Source organism: Falco rusticolus, chromosome Z (assembly GCF_015220075.1).
Source record: "Falco rusticolus isolate bFalRus1 chromosome Z, bFalRus1.pri, whole genome shotgun sequence".
Lineage (NCBI taxonomy): Eukaryota > Metazoa > Chordata > Aves > Falconiformes > Falconidae > Falco > Falco rusticolus.
In genome coordinates, this window is record NC_051210.1 from 50048680 (window position 1) to 50064647 (window position 15968).

At 40.4% G+C, this 15968-nt stretch overlaps 1 protein-coding gene across 4 annotated transcripts in view; it reads left to right on the forward strand.

Moving 5' to 3' along the window:
- PSIP1 (PC4 and SFRS1 interacting protein 1) overlaps positions 1-10465 on the forward strand; it is a 40279-nt gene extending 29814 nt beyond the window's left edge. For all 4 annotated transcript variants that reach the window (XM_037373668.1, XM_037373670.1, XM_037373669.1 and 1 more), the window contains exons 15-18: positions 3675-3776; positions 4481-4694; positions 6968-7079; positions 9710-10465. In XM_037373668.1, coding sequence (XP_037229565.1) covers positions 3675-3776; positions 4481-4694; positions 6968-7079; positions 9710-9773 — 492 coding nt within the window. In that variant the 3' untranslated portion in view covers positions 9774-10465. The remainder of the gene's footprint in view (positions 1-3674; positions 3777-4480; positions 4695-6967; positions 7080-9709) is intronic.
- The last annotated feature ends 5503 nt before the right edge of the window (positions 10466-15968 follow it).

A 15968-nucleotide genomic window follows, 5' to 3' on the forward strand; every position in this document is an offset into this window, starting at 1 on the left:
GAAGCAGGGACAGGTGACCTGGGAGGAAAATGCTAACACTGTCAAGCATGGAGGGATGTGCTTAGCGAAGCCAGAACCCACTTGGAGTTAAATCCAGAGAGAGATATGAAGGACAACAAAGCTTATTCAAATACCTCATCAGCAAAAGGTGCAGAACAGGGTGAGGAAATCTAGTGAAAAGCATGAGATGGCAAAGGTACTTAATGCCTTCTTGACCTCAGTTTGCTCATACGATTCCTTTCAGGAATCCTAGGTCCCTAAGACCAGTGGAAAGTCCAGAACAGGGAAGACTTGGGGCTCAGTGGAAAAGGATCAGATTCAGGAACATGTAAACAAAGTGGGACTTGATATGAAGTATACCAGAGTGCAGAGGGAGCTGGATGATGTCATTGTGCATCCACTCCATTTTATTTTTGAAAAGTCATGGTCATAAGGGAGAGGTTCCCAAGGACTGGAAGAAAACAGATGTCCCCCTCGTCTTCCAGAGGGAGGATCTGGGAAACTGCAGGCCAGTCAGCCTCACATAGATCCCTAGGGAGGTGATGGACCAAATCTTCATGGAAGTTGTTTACAGTAATATGAAGGACAGTAAAGTATCTGGAAGTTCTTGGCATGGGTTCATGAAGAGGAAATCATGCCTGATCAGACTGACATCCTTCTGTGAGATGAATGGCTTGGTGGATATAGGAGAGCAGCGGACATGGTTTATATTAAAGTTTAAAAAATCTTTCGACACTGTCTATTTTAGCAGCCTCATTAACAAACTGATGAAGTCTCGACTCGAGTGGTTAGCAAGGTGGACTGACAGTTGGCTGAACTGCAGGGCACAAAATACTGTGGTCAATGGTAGTGAGTCCAGCTAAAGGCCAGTCACCAGTAGTCAATACTGTTAAAACTTCTTCATTAATGACTGGGGTGATGGGGGGGCCAGACCACACCCATAGCAAGGCTGCAGATGATGTGAAACTGAAAGGAAAGATTGATGGGTGTGCTGCCATCCAGGGGGACTTGGACAGGGGAGAAATGGGCCAACAGGAACTTTATGAAGTTCAACAAAGGTTCAAGTTCTGCACCCGGCGGGGAATAACCCCATGCACCAGCACACCACATGTGACGGGGACCAAGTGGCTGGAAAGCAGCTTGTCAGAGAATGACCTGTGAGTGTAGATGGACAGCAAGCTTACCATGAGCCAAATATGCTTTTGTGGCAAAGGTGGCCAGCAGCCTCCTGGGCTGCATTAGAGAGTAGAAAAGGTGATGGCTGCCCTCTACTTGGCACTGGTGAGACACTGGATCCTGATTTGGGCTCCCCAGTACAATGGAGACATGGACATACTGTAGGGAGCGCAGTAAAGGGTCTTGAAGACAAATTAAGGGCTTGGAGCATCTGTCATAGGAGAGGCTGAGAAAGCTGGGACTGTTCAGCCTGGAGAAGATAAGGCTGAGGGGGGGATCTTCTCCATGTGTGTAAATACCTGAATGGAGTATGGGAAGGTGACAGAGCCAGACTTTTCTTATTAAAAGGACAAGAGACAACGAATACTGAGTGAATACAGGACATACTGCTTCAACATAAGAAAAAACTTCTTTACTTTTTTTACAGTGAAGGTCATCAAGCACTCACATACATTTATCTAAATTATTTGGATTCCTTGGAATCCACTGTTAAGGCTGGGATGTGAAAACAGATAGGGAAGGACCAGAGCTATATCTTTTTTTAAGCCTATTTTAATTTTTGTGCCTTTGGTGCTTCAGAACAATACTACCAGGTTTTCTGAATTCAAGGTTATTTGTGCTTTTGTTGGTTTTGTTCAGTTTTTTCTCTTAACTGAAACCTCAAATCGTGAGGCTAGACCAAAAATACTTCATCATCAGTGTCTCTCATTTCAAGTGCTGGAGTGGGCTGCGAATCTTCAGAAGCCCATTTCCATTTACACAACTGAAAAAGCAAATAAAAGGCTTCATTCATTCTGTCTCTGCCTTTATGTACTGCTGAAGACGAGAAATTCTCACTACTGCTATTAACTGGCTCAGGAGAGGTGTGAGAGTGGCATCAGTTTGAGGACTTCCCTTAACTGACTACATGGCCTTTTCAGAGTGTCATTGCATGGGTGGTGCTGAAAGGGAACCAGCCTTTGGTTTAGCATCTTCATTTTGTGAGTGCTGTTTGTGCAATGAGAAAATGAGTGTCAGTGAAGTACAGTAGCATAAGAAGCAACAAGCTGCTCCAGCTGGAGGACTTGGCATTGTGTTGGGTGTCAGAGGCAAGGTTCTGTTCTGGCAGTGGGGACAGCGGGCTGCCCTGTGCTGGAGGCAGCCAGGTCTAGCTGGCTCCAGTGGACCTACTGCAGGGCACAGCTGAGCCCCTCAGCCAAGGTGGTGGTGCCTCAGTGGAAACCTAAATTTAAGAAAGGGCAAAACACACTGGGCAGAGAGGAGGGAAGAAAAGTGAGAAACAGCAGAGGTACATCAGGGTCAGAGGAGAAGAAGAAGGGAAGGGGTGCTTGATGTTGCTGGAGCAGGTATTTCCCTGCAGACTGTGGAAGAGACCATGAATGAGCAGATGTTCTCACTGTGGCCTGTGGTGAGCCCATGCTGGAGACTTCTTCTGAAGGACTGCAGTTTGTGGGGAGAGCCCAGGCTGGAGCAGAGGAGAATGTGAGAGGGAAGGAGTTGCAGAAAGGAACTGTGTGACCTAGTGACCATCTGCCCTGCTCTGCACTGCTTGGAGGTGGGCTGGGGAGGGAAGTCTGGGCTGAAGTTGAGCATGGGAGAGGGGTGAAAGAAAAGTGTTGATTTGATGTTTGTCCCTGTTTCTCGTGACCTAAATGTACTTTAATTGGTAATACATTTTCCTTAAGTGGAGTCTGTTGTGGGCAAAACAGTAACTGGTAAGCAATCTCCCTGCCTGGATCTCGATCCATAGGCTTTCTCATCCTGTTTTCTCCCCCTGCCCTGTTAAGGAGTGGAGCAACAGGTGAGTGGCTGGGTAGGCATCGGGCTGCTGGCCAAGGCTAACCCACCACAGTGTTAAATATGAAACATTCATTTCCAGTATGGCCTATTCTTAAAATATTTTATTTAAGTCTATTCCAGTACTTTGTCTCAAAAAAATAGCTAGTCTTAAATATAAATTTCTTATTTCACAACGTAATGGTTTGGCTTAAATGAATCACTTTTGTCATGGACCAGATAGTAAATTCCCCTAAAATAGTAAGTAAAACCAGAAAAAGACAGAGACCCCCCAGAACCCCACCAGGCCTCTTGATTCAGAGGTGCAATGGAGCTTTGCTACCTTCTCAGTGGCAAGTCATTACACATTAGCAAGAATTGTGTATGGAAAACACTGACTATGGAGAACAGCTTCTAGCACGGAAGTACTAGAACTGTGAAAGCGGCATAAAGCTTGAGTTTCATTTTTAAAAGTATACAATTATTTGTAAAAATTACAACTTACTCAAATTGTATCTGCCTTTCAGAAGGAGCTGAAGGGCAACTTGTAGTAATTTTTGTTCACAGATTTGGCTGTATAAATTGTTCTAAATTAAGTACTTAGTCAAATTAAGGATATTATAGGCAGGTATAGCTGAGCATGAAAATGAATTTAGTATGGCTACTTAAGGATTATTAACATGTAAGTTAAGTCTCCAAACTAATTTCTTGTTTATATACAGGATGTGAACAGGTGTATTGAGGCTCTTGATGAGCTTGCATCCCTTCAAGTCACAATGCAGCAAGCTCAGAAACACACAGAGATGATTCTGACTCTAAAGAAGGTGAGATCTACAATGTTAATTAAAGTAACCCATGTGCTTGCTTGAATTGGTATCAGTGTTATTTACTGCTGGAGTACTGTGTTCAATTCTGGCCCTCAAAATTCAAGTAATATGGACAGACAGAAGAGGGTCCAAAGGAGGGTCATGAAAGTGATCAAAGGGCTGGAGAACCTGCCCTGTAAGGAAGCATTGAAGGGGCTTAGGTCTTTTCTTCCTGGAGAAGTCTTGTTGGGGGGGACCTCATCACAGTATTCCAGCACTTAACAGGGCAGTTACAAAAAGGACAGAGGCTCTCTTTTCACAAGGAGCCATGTGGAGAAGACAAGGGGCAGAGGGTACAAGCTGCACTGGTAGAGGTTTCCTCTCAGTAGAAAAAAAATTTTTACACTGAGAACAATTGTTCAGTGGAACGTCCTCCCCAGGGACGTGGTAAAAGTCCCTGTTGCTGAAGGCTTTCAAGATGCAGCTGGGCAGCGTGCTCAGCAGTCTCATCTAGACTCCTCTTCCGTGAAAGCTTGGACCAGGTAGTCTCTCAAGGTCCCTTCCAACCTGAGCTGTTCTATGATTCCGTAATACTTCAGAGAGTGTAAAAGTCTGTGATCTCATTTCAGGTTAAATTCAGAATTTCACCTTGCATGTGATGAAATCACATAGGTATTTAAATACCTAAGTGGAGCTCATTGTTTTTTTACTTTGATTTTTAGATACGGAAATTCAAAGTTAGCCAAGTTATCATGGAGAAATCTACAATGCTATATAACAAGTTCAAGACCATGTTTCTGGTTGGGGAAGGAGATTCTGTTCTTTCCCAAGTACTAAATAAGTCACTTGCTGAGCAGAAGCAGCATGAGGAAGCCAACAAAACCAAAGAACAGTGGAAGAAAGGAGCAAACAAAAAAATGGAAAAGGACCAAACAGGTAAGTCACTGTGGTTTTTAGTTTCTTGTCATATAAAAGACTTAGTCTTTATCAATTTCTGAGCCAGCTTCAAAAAATTCTTGATGTAGGAATTCTACCTATCTATTAAAACCTCTACATAACTGAAATAACCGTAACTAAGTTTCAAGTTCAAGGGTATAATGTTTTCTGTGGTTATTTTACCTTTATTACCTGAAAGGAAGGGCTTTTGCAAGAATTGTTTAGAATTTTTACTTCTCTGTAGGTTGTCTAACTTTATTACCTTGTGGAATAAAAAACCTGTAAACATGAGGTAGGACAACATACTACCTTCCATTCCTCAAGCAGCCTTTGGTGCCTGGACTTCCACCTATGCTTTCTTTCACTAGCCTCTTCCTATGTCATGTGTGCTACTATGTGTAGCAGCAGCTTTTAACTACTTACATACTACTTCCGTGATGCAAATTTAGTAGTTCAGTCTAACAGTAAAGGAACAATCATAATTCAGGGGAGAGCAGGCCTTTGTGCTCTCAGCAGTACTGTTGCAGATTAAGCATGAGCACTTGTATTTGTACAGCATGGTACTGAAAGCTTTCCATAGTAAGCATGTTCTACCATAACTTAGGTCAGTTTAAAAAAAAAAAAAAATACAGTAAAATAGATACTTGCATTTTTCAAGAGAGGAAGAAAATGAGACAGATGCTGGAAAGCTGTTGCAAACAAATTTAAATTCTTGAAGATGCAGTAATTCTACCCATCTATTAAAATTATTTAGATCCTTGACCTCCACAAGCACTGGACAGAAATTATATTTACTTTGAACTTGAATACTGGGAGCAAAACTGTTTCAGAAAACTGTTTAAAAGTTAAACCACGCAGATCTGGAACAAACAACTTACTGTAACTGAGGTGATTGAAGATACCAAGGACTCAGAATAACTAGTTGAAATGCCACTGTATTTGTAACTGTTAAGAAAGCAAGGGTGATGATAAAATCCAACCATTTCACGGTGAGAGAAGTATGTATGATGTAGATGTTCCACACAGATCTTTCCCCAGCCCAGTGATCAGCAGAGCTAATACTTACACAAGGAATCTAAACTGAAAGACTTCCTTCACGTGGTGTGACTAGTGAAGTTACTTTGGATAAGGTTAATGCTAGACTTAACAGAACACGGTGAAGGAGTGTGTTACTGCCTAGTCAAACGGAGAATGGTAAGTAGTTTCATCAGTAGGGGGATATTTCATAGAAGTAGATTTTGCTCTGATTGCTACAAAGACAAATTCTGGTTCCTTATGTTCGTACTTCTGCCCTTTTAAAAATGGAACTGCTGAACTTTTACAATCTTTACAAAGTGCAACAGTTACAGCAGTCCAGAACTAATTCTGAGCAGGTCTAAATAGGTCAACTACTAGAATGTCCTCTTAAAATGATCTTGCCTGCTTTTTAGCATCTCTTAGCCTGTAAGTATACAAATGAATCATGTCTTTTATTTTTTTCTTGCTGTAGTACAGTAGTTTAATGGGGGAGGTTGGTAAACCTGCAACTTCAGATAAAACGGACTGTCAGTTCTGACTTAGTGACATTCCTTAACCATTTACTTAAAATTCGCTGGTTTGTAATACCAGAGCAAAACATGTATTCATCACAGAATTTTAAAGAGGTTAAATATTTCTGCTTTGACTTCAGTAAATACAGCTTCTGCTTGGTGCTTTGTTTCCTGCTTGACAATTGGAATCTGTAACTCTTTCACTCTGCGATATACTAATACTATATATATATATGTATTACCATAACTTTTACTCTATTTATGTATAGTTTGTCCTATTTTGATTACATACAAATTTGTCAGAGTTCAGAGTAAATGAGAATCCATGGAACTAGTAACTTCTCTATTTTAAGTATCAGAAATCCCCCCAAATTGTTTGACGAGGTTAGAGTGCTAACAATGTACTACTGAAGTATATTCTCTCACTGCTCAGAATATAAATATGCATTAGTCCTATTATCTGCAGCCTAACAAGCACAAGAAGATCTCGAAATCGCATGAAATACGTACACTACTTATTTCCCATTATTAAAATTATGGGATGAGGCTCATTGCATGGTATTTTCAGAAGCTGAAGGCATATCAGTTACTGCTTTTTGATTTGTTTCAGCTGCTGAGTATCAAGGTGAGGGGAAAACTCTTAGTGTTTGAGTTGATGAAGGTAAAGAAATTATCTGGGGCTTTTTATAGCACGGTTTTGCTGTCTGCAGTACTGTTTTCTTTCTCTACCCTTTCATTTTAAAGGTTCCAAGGTTCTGAATGGAGGGTCTGAAGCTCAAGACACCAACCAGTCGCAACACAATGGAGAGAACACTGAGGATGAGAAAGATAGGCATGAAGTTGGCAGTAAGAGAAAGTGAGTTAATAACCTTACTGAGCTAAGGCTCTTTTCTGCTGGAGCAAAATGATGTGAAATTAGAACACCAGTAAACTGAGGTTACTTAACCATGTTGAGGTACTGTTTTCTTTACAGAAAGAGTTTTTTCTCAACTTTAGGGACTGATAATACCATGCAAATCTTCTGTTAAAGTTTTGAATGAACATTTTAGAAGTTACTTCACTCACTGCTATGGTGGAGACTTAAAGAAAAAAAAAATCAGAGGAATGTCCTATTAGGAGATACCAGCATGTGGTGAGACAGGGAAAAGCGTAAAGCTTTCTTTTATGTTTTAGACTCTTCGATGCTATTAAGCTGGAAGCAAAGGAAGCCTGAATCAAGTGTTACCGAACCTAATGGGATTTAACAAGTTTTTTTATGGTCATGTATTCTAATCAAGCCAAGCCATTTTAGTATATATATATGTAGTGTAGCTATAGAATTGCCTAAATGCAGGTAAACTGCAGGCTAGAACTTTAAACCTGTGACATTTCAGAACTCTGAAAGCTTTGTAGAGGCTGATACATTTACATTTTCTTCACAAAAAGTCATAGGAATGCTTGAATCTGTCAGGAGGTAAGTGTTTAAACCTTAACCTCACTGGAAAATGTTGTTTTGTAAACAAGAAGAATCTAGTAGAATATGAGAAATACAATAGAGTTTAGTAAACAATGAGAAAAAGGCCCAAAATTATCCTTGAGCTGAACTGTTTTGTTGAAGTACCACTTAGTTTTCTTTAAGGACTTCTGCACGTTGTGCTCGGCGATTCTTCTTATCCACCAGTATGTACTGAAGGAAACTTCCCTTTCGAGAAACTGCAGTTGCCTGGCAGTCTTTGGCTGTCTGCCAAGTTAAAACTGTACAACTAAGTGGAATATTGACAGTTATTTAAAAGAAGGTAAACTTAAACAGAACAAAACAAAAAAAAAACTTAAGAAGAACTACTCACTTCTGATTACACAGCTGTCAGAAGTGACATTTGGGAGTTTTCAACCAGTGATGCCAAATACTCATTTGGTCTGAACAAGCAGCATGTTGAGGGAACATGATGAAGGCACAAGTGGAGGTTCCTAACACAGGTTACACAGCCTAGCATGCTGCTTAAATAAGTGTTTGGCCAAATCACGGTATGGTACTGATAGAGTATGCTTGACCACATATTTAAAAATAAATGACGACTACACTGGTTCTCCAAGGTAGAATTTTTTCATGGCCTGCTCTTTTTCCTGCAGAACTTGACAACACTTGGAATTTTAGGTGGCAGAGAGACAATCTCAGTCAGATTGCCCTTTATAATGCTGATTAAAAGAATTAAAAATATTTGGGTGCATGCTTTGGTCATTAGTTGGTGGACACTGGTCAAAGGAAATTTAAGGCAGATAGTTCAGATTGTTGAAATACTATTGGAAAAGGCTGTTGAATATAAAGAGTGTCAAGTACCTTTGAGGCAAGGCAATTAATAACTTTTGCTATTTCAGCAATTGTGATTGTGTCTGTATAACTTGCAAATACATCTTTTATGTACGAGCTAGAGAGGTGTCATGTTCTTCTAACAAACGTCTGTCTCTTTTTAAGTACATGCGGTGTTTGCTATGGCAAACTACACTCCCAACATATTCTTAGACTTCATTCTCTGACCCCATTGCCCCTCTCTGACTTCTACAAATAAACACACTTCACAACAAAACTTTTGTGGCTACTTGGGAGAAGGTTTCCGTGGACTCACATTCATTCCTGGCTAACAGCTATAAACCAGGTTTTTTAACACCTCTTTGCAAATACCTTGCATGTTGGGAAATTGAGAAATGCATCTGTGTACCTGTTTTAAATTCAAGCAAGCTACAGACTGATGTCTTTGCATCATACAAACTTCCTTTCACTCAGGATTTTTTCATACATTTTTATTTGCAATATTCAGTTTCTTAGAAGTGAGAAACTAGTAAGCAAAATAAATATGAATAAATCATCAATGTTCAAACAATCCTGCAGTTCCCACTACTGACTGTAGGCAAATAATTTGTAAGCTGCTCAAATCATATGGCTGTCTATTAATTTCTAAACTTTACTCCCTTTGATAAATGGAAGCAAGACATATCTGTACCTTTCTGAAGGTTTAGTTTGGAAATTTTGGAAGACAGAAGTTCTGTAACTTCACACTTCTGAAGAACATTTTTCTGTTCTCGTTTGGTAAAAATACATAGTGCTTCCTGAGGTCACCTTAGTGTTTGGGGGACATAGATTATTTCTGGCTGCTAAGAAAATTTATGATTGGTCAGGTACATTAAGCCAGAGTGCTTTTCTACCTGAGCTGACATATATTTGGCAGCAGACCAGGGAGGACTGCCTGAATGGAACACAAACTCACTTCAGAATGACTGCCATTCACAGCAGGTCACATACATTAATCACCACCGGCGTAGCTTCACATTTGGGGGCAGTCAGCGTGAGGGAGCACAGACAGCTGGCATCACTACCTGCTTCGCTTCTCTAGATTCCGTGTACTGCTGGATGTACAGCAGCATCACTTACTCTAGACTACAAATTCATTTGGAATAAGTCTTGCTCTGCATCTGTATGTGATCATTAATGTTGCTTTATTTTCTTTCTAGGACATGTGGTGAAGAGAGAGAGCTTGAAAAGCCAGCAAAAGATTCTGCCTTTGAAAGCAAATGATGCCACTGGAATCTTTTCTTAAAAAAAAATATCAAAGATGATTGTTAAGTTTTGCATTTGAAATCTATAGACTGCTGAAAGTTTAAATAATTTTATAAGCATAGTATTTTGAAGTTAAATTTTGTGGAATAAAAGCCCCTTTAATCTTGGTTTTGAAGTACTTAAACACTTTTGCAATAGTTTTGTCCAGTATTAACAGGTAACACATTTCAAAAGATGAAAATTCCAGTTAGAAATGCTTAAATGTTACAGGTCTTAGAGTTGTAGTATATTTTTACCTGACTACTGTATGTTTGTCTAGCTAATAGCAGGAAAAAGTGTAAATACTTTTAACTGCCCAACTGCTTTCTTTGTATAAAACCTACTCTCTTCCTATGGTACTGACGTCTGTTAGTGCACAGCTTTTCAACTCTCGTGGGGATGTATTTTCACTGTGTTTTGTAGGAGTTGGAAGCACCGTTTTTCTAGCCGTTAAAATGTTAATGGATACTTAATCACTTTCTAAAAACAAGTTTGGTTCTGTTTGTGCAAAACGCATTGTGCCATCTTACTGCAATGTGAGTTTATGGTATGCTTTTGGTCTGATAAGTATACTAGAAAGAAACGTGGTGGTCCCACAGAACCTCTTCATGCACACTGGTTGGAAAACACTGTCTTGAATAATTGAAATTAAAGAATTTTGAACTGGTAAAGAGAGACTGGTTCTTAATACTAACTTGTGTAGACAAAACCAATCATAGTAACAAGTGTCTGTTTTTAATGCTATTTCAATTTTGTTGCCTTGGCATTAACTTGGGGATATCTGACTTGAATTGAAATTAAAGAATTTTAAACTGGTAAAGAGAGACTGGTTCTTAATACTAACTTGTGTAGACAAAACCAATCATAGTAACAAGTGTCTGGTTTTAGTGCTATTTCAGTTTTGTTGTCTTGGCATTCACTTGGGGATTTCTAACTTGAATTTTAACAGAAACACTGGCAGAGTATTTTTAGTAATTTTTCTTAAAGTCATGAAAGGGAACGAAACGGGTATAACTGCCTCTGAAAATTCTTGAAGTACCACCTAGCATCAGAACTAGGAACAACTTGTATGTGACTGGAAAATGGTATTGACAGAGGCCACCTGGGCTAGAAATTGGAATTTTAATAGCACTAAGTATCTTGTTAGGGGTATCAGGGGAAGTAACAGTCTTCCAGGTGTATGTATTGCCTTGTATTGCATCACCTTCAAGGGAGCAACAAAGATTAATCTGCCTGGTGCAGACCAGTACTTCTGAAGCTTTAACTTGCATCATTCAATAAGGAAGAGTTTTCAGTATTGCAGCATGCCAAAACAGCATGGTATTTAATACCAAGAAGTCAGATTATTTCTTGTTTACATGCTGTGTAAATTGCAGCCATAGCTGCTTCAGTCAGCTCACCTGGGTTGTTCTTTCGTTCGCACCTAGGGTGGTATGGAGAACAGGGATTTCTCATCTATAAAGCAAGGCATACAGCTTTTCCCCATTCAGCAATCTGGTACAATCTTTACTTTTGTTTGCAGTTCTGCTGATATAGTAGTGCTAAGCATTCAGTAAGAGGAAAGAGTAACCTCAGTGCTCAGTATGTCACAACCAAGTAAAGGTCAGCAACCTCAGCATTGATTTCAAACTTTTTGTGTTCTCTGTTTTCTGGAAGTGACAGATTTATTTTGAGAATCATGCTTTTTCTCCCACTGAAATCATGCACTACTATGAAGTAACTTCTCCTTATTCTCCATCTCCTAATTGTAAAGAGATGAAAACTTTTTTCCCTAGCGTTGCCTTTTTGCTGTCCCCCTCCCTGCAAGAGACTAGAGTAGTAAACCACATAATAGTTTTAGGATCATAGTCCTAACTTCTTCTCTTCACTTGCAAGATTTAAGTAACAGCAAAAAAAATATTCACCAGTGACCAGAGGCACTGAAAAATTCATGAAAAGCCTGAAAATCAAACCTCTAGTACCTGATGCTCTTTGCACAAGCAGCGTTATGTTTATTGTGTTCAGAACTGCCACTTTGTCAGTTTGCGAGCTTGCACTACTTCCTATTTTTATATAACTTTGCCAGAATCCATCAGTGAATGTTTTTTTCCCTGTTAAATACACCAGTCCTTCAGAGACTATGTGTGCAACATGTAGTTACTACATGTAAGCTGCTGCTGCTTCCTGTTCGAAGTAGTTTGACCAGCTTGTAATTGTCCATTTACACAGTGGTACACCTAGGTGATGTTAACTGCTTCCATAGGCTGTCATTTACGCATAACCCATTACACTTATTTTTGAAGTAAGTAGTCTGTCATGTTAAGATGAGGCAGGATTATAGGTTTGGTATGTGGAAAAGGCAACACAATAGTATTTCAACATTCAACAACACTGTTTGCTCGCAGCTGAATTTACAGCACCTGTTGTGCTGTATTTGTACAGCAGACTTCTCAATATTGGAGTATGCTGCACACTTCCTAAAGACTTCACTATATTAAGAACTTTTATAGATGCAAGCATGGTTTTTATCCTTCCTTATCACTCCACTCTCACTTTTAAGTCAGGGGATAGAGAAGCATGTGCACATGTACGCATCTGCACCCATCTTAACAAAAATGTGTCATTTGTGCATATTTACAACACGGTACTATTTCCACTCCGCCTTTCTGCCCAAAGTTGCAAGCTGCTTAAAACTGTATTCTCCCTTCACAGCTTTATTAACCAGACAGGGGAGAGATGTGCAGCGTGCCTGGGGGAAGGGCTCCATGTTGTTGCTCAAAGAATCGTGCCCACCAATGGCTTTTGCATGAAACGCACCAGCACTCAGTTACAGTAGCGCTTTGTAGTAAGGCGCTGGCTGCCTTAGGAAATCAAAGTACCAAGTTATAAGCATTTAGAATGGTTCATGATTAAATATTGAAGCTTATATTTTCAAAGCAGGATCCACTTAAGTGATTACTGGAAGTTAAAACTCAGCATGGAAAGTTGTTTTAGTTGGTAGCAGTACATTTAAGATTTTGAATATTGCAATCCCTACACAAAGGTAAAAACATGCAAGTCGTTGCCAAAAGCTAAAATTGCTTGCAGAGCTTTCCATGTGCGTAGTTAGTATGCACTTGTGTAATGAAATGGAAGGTGTTAATATATCAAAACTGAATAGCTTTCCGGTCTTGAAGACACCCCCAGGTTAAACCTGGCAGATCAATAGCCCTGGCAGCTCCCAGTATGAAAATGTCCTCAGCAGATGACCAGCACTGCTTGGCCTCCACAGGTGCGAGTTTCCGCAGTCTCTAGCATTCCACAACAGACCGAAGGGAGGGACTAACACGGCCACACAGCTAGACCGTCAGACCATGGCACTCTCCTTCAGCTTCGGAATACAGGTAGTTACTATACACTAGATTTTGTATATTTCTACATACAGCTAGTCACAAGATGTATTGTATTGCCTTAGGAAACTAAAGCGACTTCCACTTTCACCCTCAAGAGTGTTTCTGTGAAGATGTTAATGCAAAATAAATGGGAATTCTCACATATGTGCTTCCCGATTTTGACCACTCCTTTGTATCAAAACCCCTTTTACCACTAAAAAAGTACAGCATGTTCAACAAACTGGCCAAACCCACCCTGTTTTCACACAAGTGTTGATGAGCCAACAGACGTCTGTCTTTCAGCACTGCTTCAGAGACAATGAGTCAACCATGCCACTACTTCAAAGGGTTACTTGAGATGGATACAGAGATCAAGCTTCTGATGATACGCTGCAAGTGCCAAAGCCATGCTTTCATCCATCCGTTCGCCTGTGTCGTCTCTAAAATGTGAGTCCATTCCTGGTGCGTGCAACAAGCCACTCCAACACGGAGGTGAGCTACTGCTTCATCACGGAGCTGCGCAAGCCTGGATGCCAGCAAAGCTGGAGTACCATGGTACAAAGTTAATCATACACAAAACCTTATTGTGCTTTTCCAGCTCAGACGGTGGGTCCATATAGCTAGTGGGCACAGCCATTACCTAACTTAACCTTACTACTACTAGCAGGCTCTCTGAGGAAGGGTCTTTTAGTGGGCCTAGGTCTTTCCCTTAGGGGGTGTGATTTTTGGTATTATAATGAGGATAGCTCACTTCTAGGGCAAGGCTAAAGACCGTAAGAGCTGACTCATCAGAGTTAACGTGAACAAGATAATCTTAAGTACATGTTAAATCACAAAAATGGGATGTTCTTTGTTCTGTCACTCCCAAGGGTGTGATTAGAAGTCCCTTGATTTGTCATTCTTGACAACTCTAGAGGGTCATCTTGCCCTAAACTCTGTGCACATATTTGTTCAACCTATAGTTAAACACTAAATTGAGTTCAGCACTAAATCAGAGTTCAAGAATTTGGGAGTTTAAACAACACTTGGGCCTTTACTGCCCCAATTTACTGCCCATTTACAAATCAGAAGTAACCTAAGACTGTAAAAATGGTCATCTCGCCTTCCAAGGTGCCCGAGTGTCCATGAGGTGTCTCTTGAAAGATACAGATATTATTTCCGAGAAACAAGAACTGACTAGGCAGCCAAACTTAAGTCTCCTAAGGAGGAAGGCCGATGCTTTTTGCAGAAGGGAAACAAACCACAGTTAATGCACACAATTCAAAGCAGAGTTAGCTTCAACTGCAGCATCCCTCCTTCAAGAGTCATGTTCACTACAGCTTGAAATATTATGCAGCCCTGTTGAGCTGGGCATCATTCAAGCGTGCGAAGGGCCGCCCTGATACTGTTACAAGTGCCCAGCCAGCAGCAGAAAGCGACACTCTATGTATGTATCACACCTCGCTTTCGAACTTTAAACCAACCCGGAATCAGAGGGCCTCTCCTCTTCCTCAACATCACGTCTTGTCAGCAAGGCAAAAACTTTCATTAGGGAGAGAATCTCCAACACCTTTTGGAAGTCTGAAGTAAGTTACAAAGGTTCATGCTGCCAAATCACTAAGCATTTAAAGAAGATCAAAGTAAAAAGCCAACAGAGATTCAGGTTAATGCTTTTCAGATTCAACTACAGTTTTTATACTCCAGCCTTTTTGCTGCCCCCACCAAGTACAGACACAAGTCACCTGTCAGCAGGCAGGGCCTTTGAAGTTTAAATATAACTCAAACAATCTTCAGGTTCCAACCCCTTATATCTAGTTTATGTAACAAGAGATTTATAAGAAAAAATTGCTGATTGTGGAAGACAAAAACATGACAAAAGGCATAAATATCAAGCACACAGAGAAGTGATTATTAAAAATATTTTCTCATTTTCATCATAAATCTGTTTGGAAGTTTTGATCACTGAAACGCTAAATGCATTTAAAACAAGCAGCCAAAACACAAATATCCAAGTGGTGTCACAGAAATTTAACTATGAATGGGCAACTGGGTATGATGCTGAATTTCACTCGGAGAACTCACTCAGACACATTAAATCAAGACCAGACCCAGCTGTCCTGTGACTTCCCAGCTCCCGGGAAGTGAAGTACTTTTAAAAACTGATTTAGTGTAAACTTTTTGTTCCATTTGTCATTTAAGTTGAATCATTCAATATGAAAGAGGACCAGAACACACGAAGCACAGCTTCTCCTACAAGGAGTTCTCTGCTTTGTAGTTAAGCACAACTCCCACACCCAGATGTGGCCAGTTCTCTTTGTGTTACTGGAAGTATGGGACTGGGCCCTAGAAAAATTCCTTAATCTGCAGGGACAGCAATTTTGAAATATATTTGACCATAACTTTTTTACTGGAAAGAAGGTAAATTGGTTGGGTGAGAGATAGCACACCGAGGCAGAATTAGTTTAATGAAAGACTAAATTCACATTTTTCCTACTACCTTCTGCCTACTGCTAAAAAAAAGAAAAAAAAAACAAACCAAACAACCACTGCCACACACAAAAACCCTAGTGACTGCTGCCTTGTAGATCAGCATAGGCAGCCATCAAAAAAGCAAACAGGATCTTCAGAACGATGCCAGCTGTCTACACGATCTGCCTGAATACTGGATAGGACTGAGTTGTTGTGTTGTCCCATGTTACCAGGAGACAGCTGAAAGAGGAGGAGGTCAGGGAAAGATTAGCAACCTATGAGGCAAACACTGAAGTTGCAGCCAGAGTTGTATTGCAGGGTGTCACACTACGGGGGGTGTGTGTATGTATGGGTGTATGTGTTTCCCCCCCCAGTG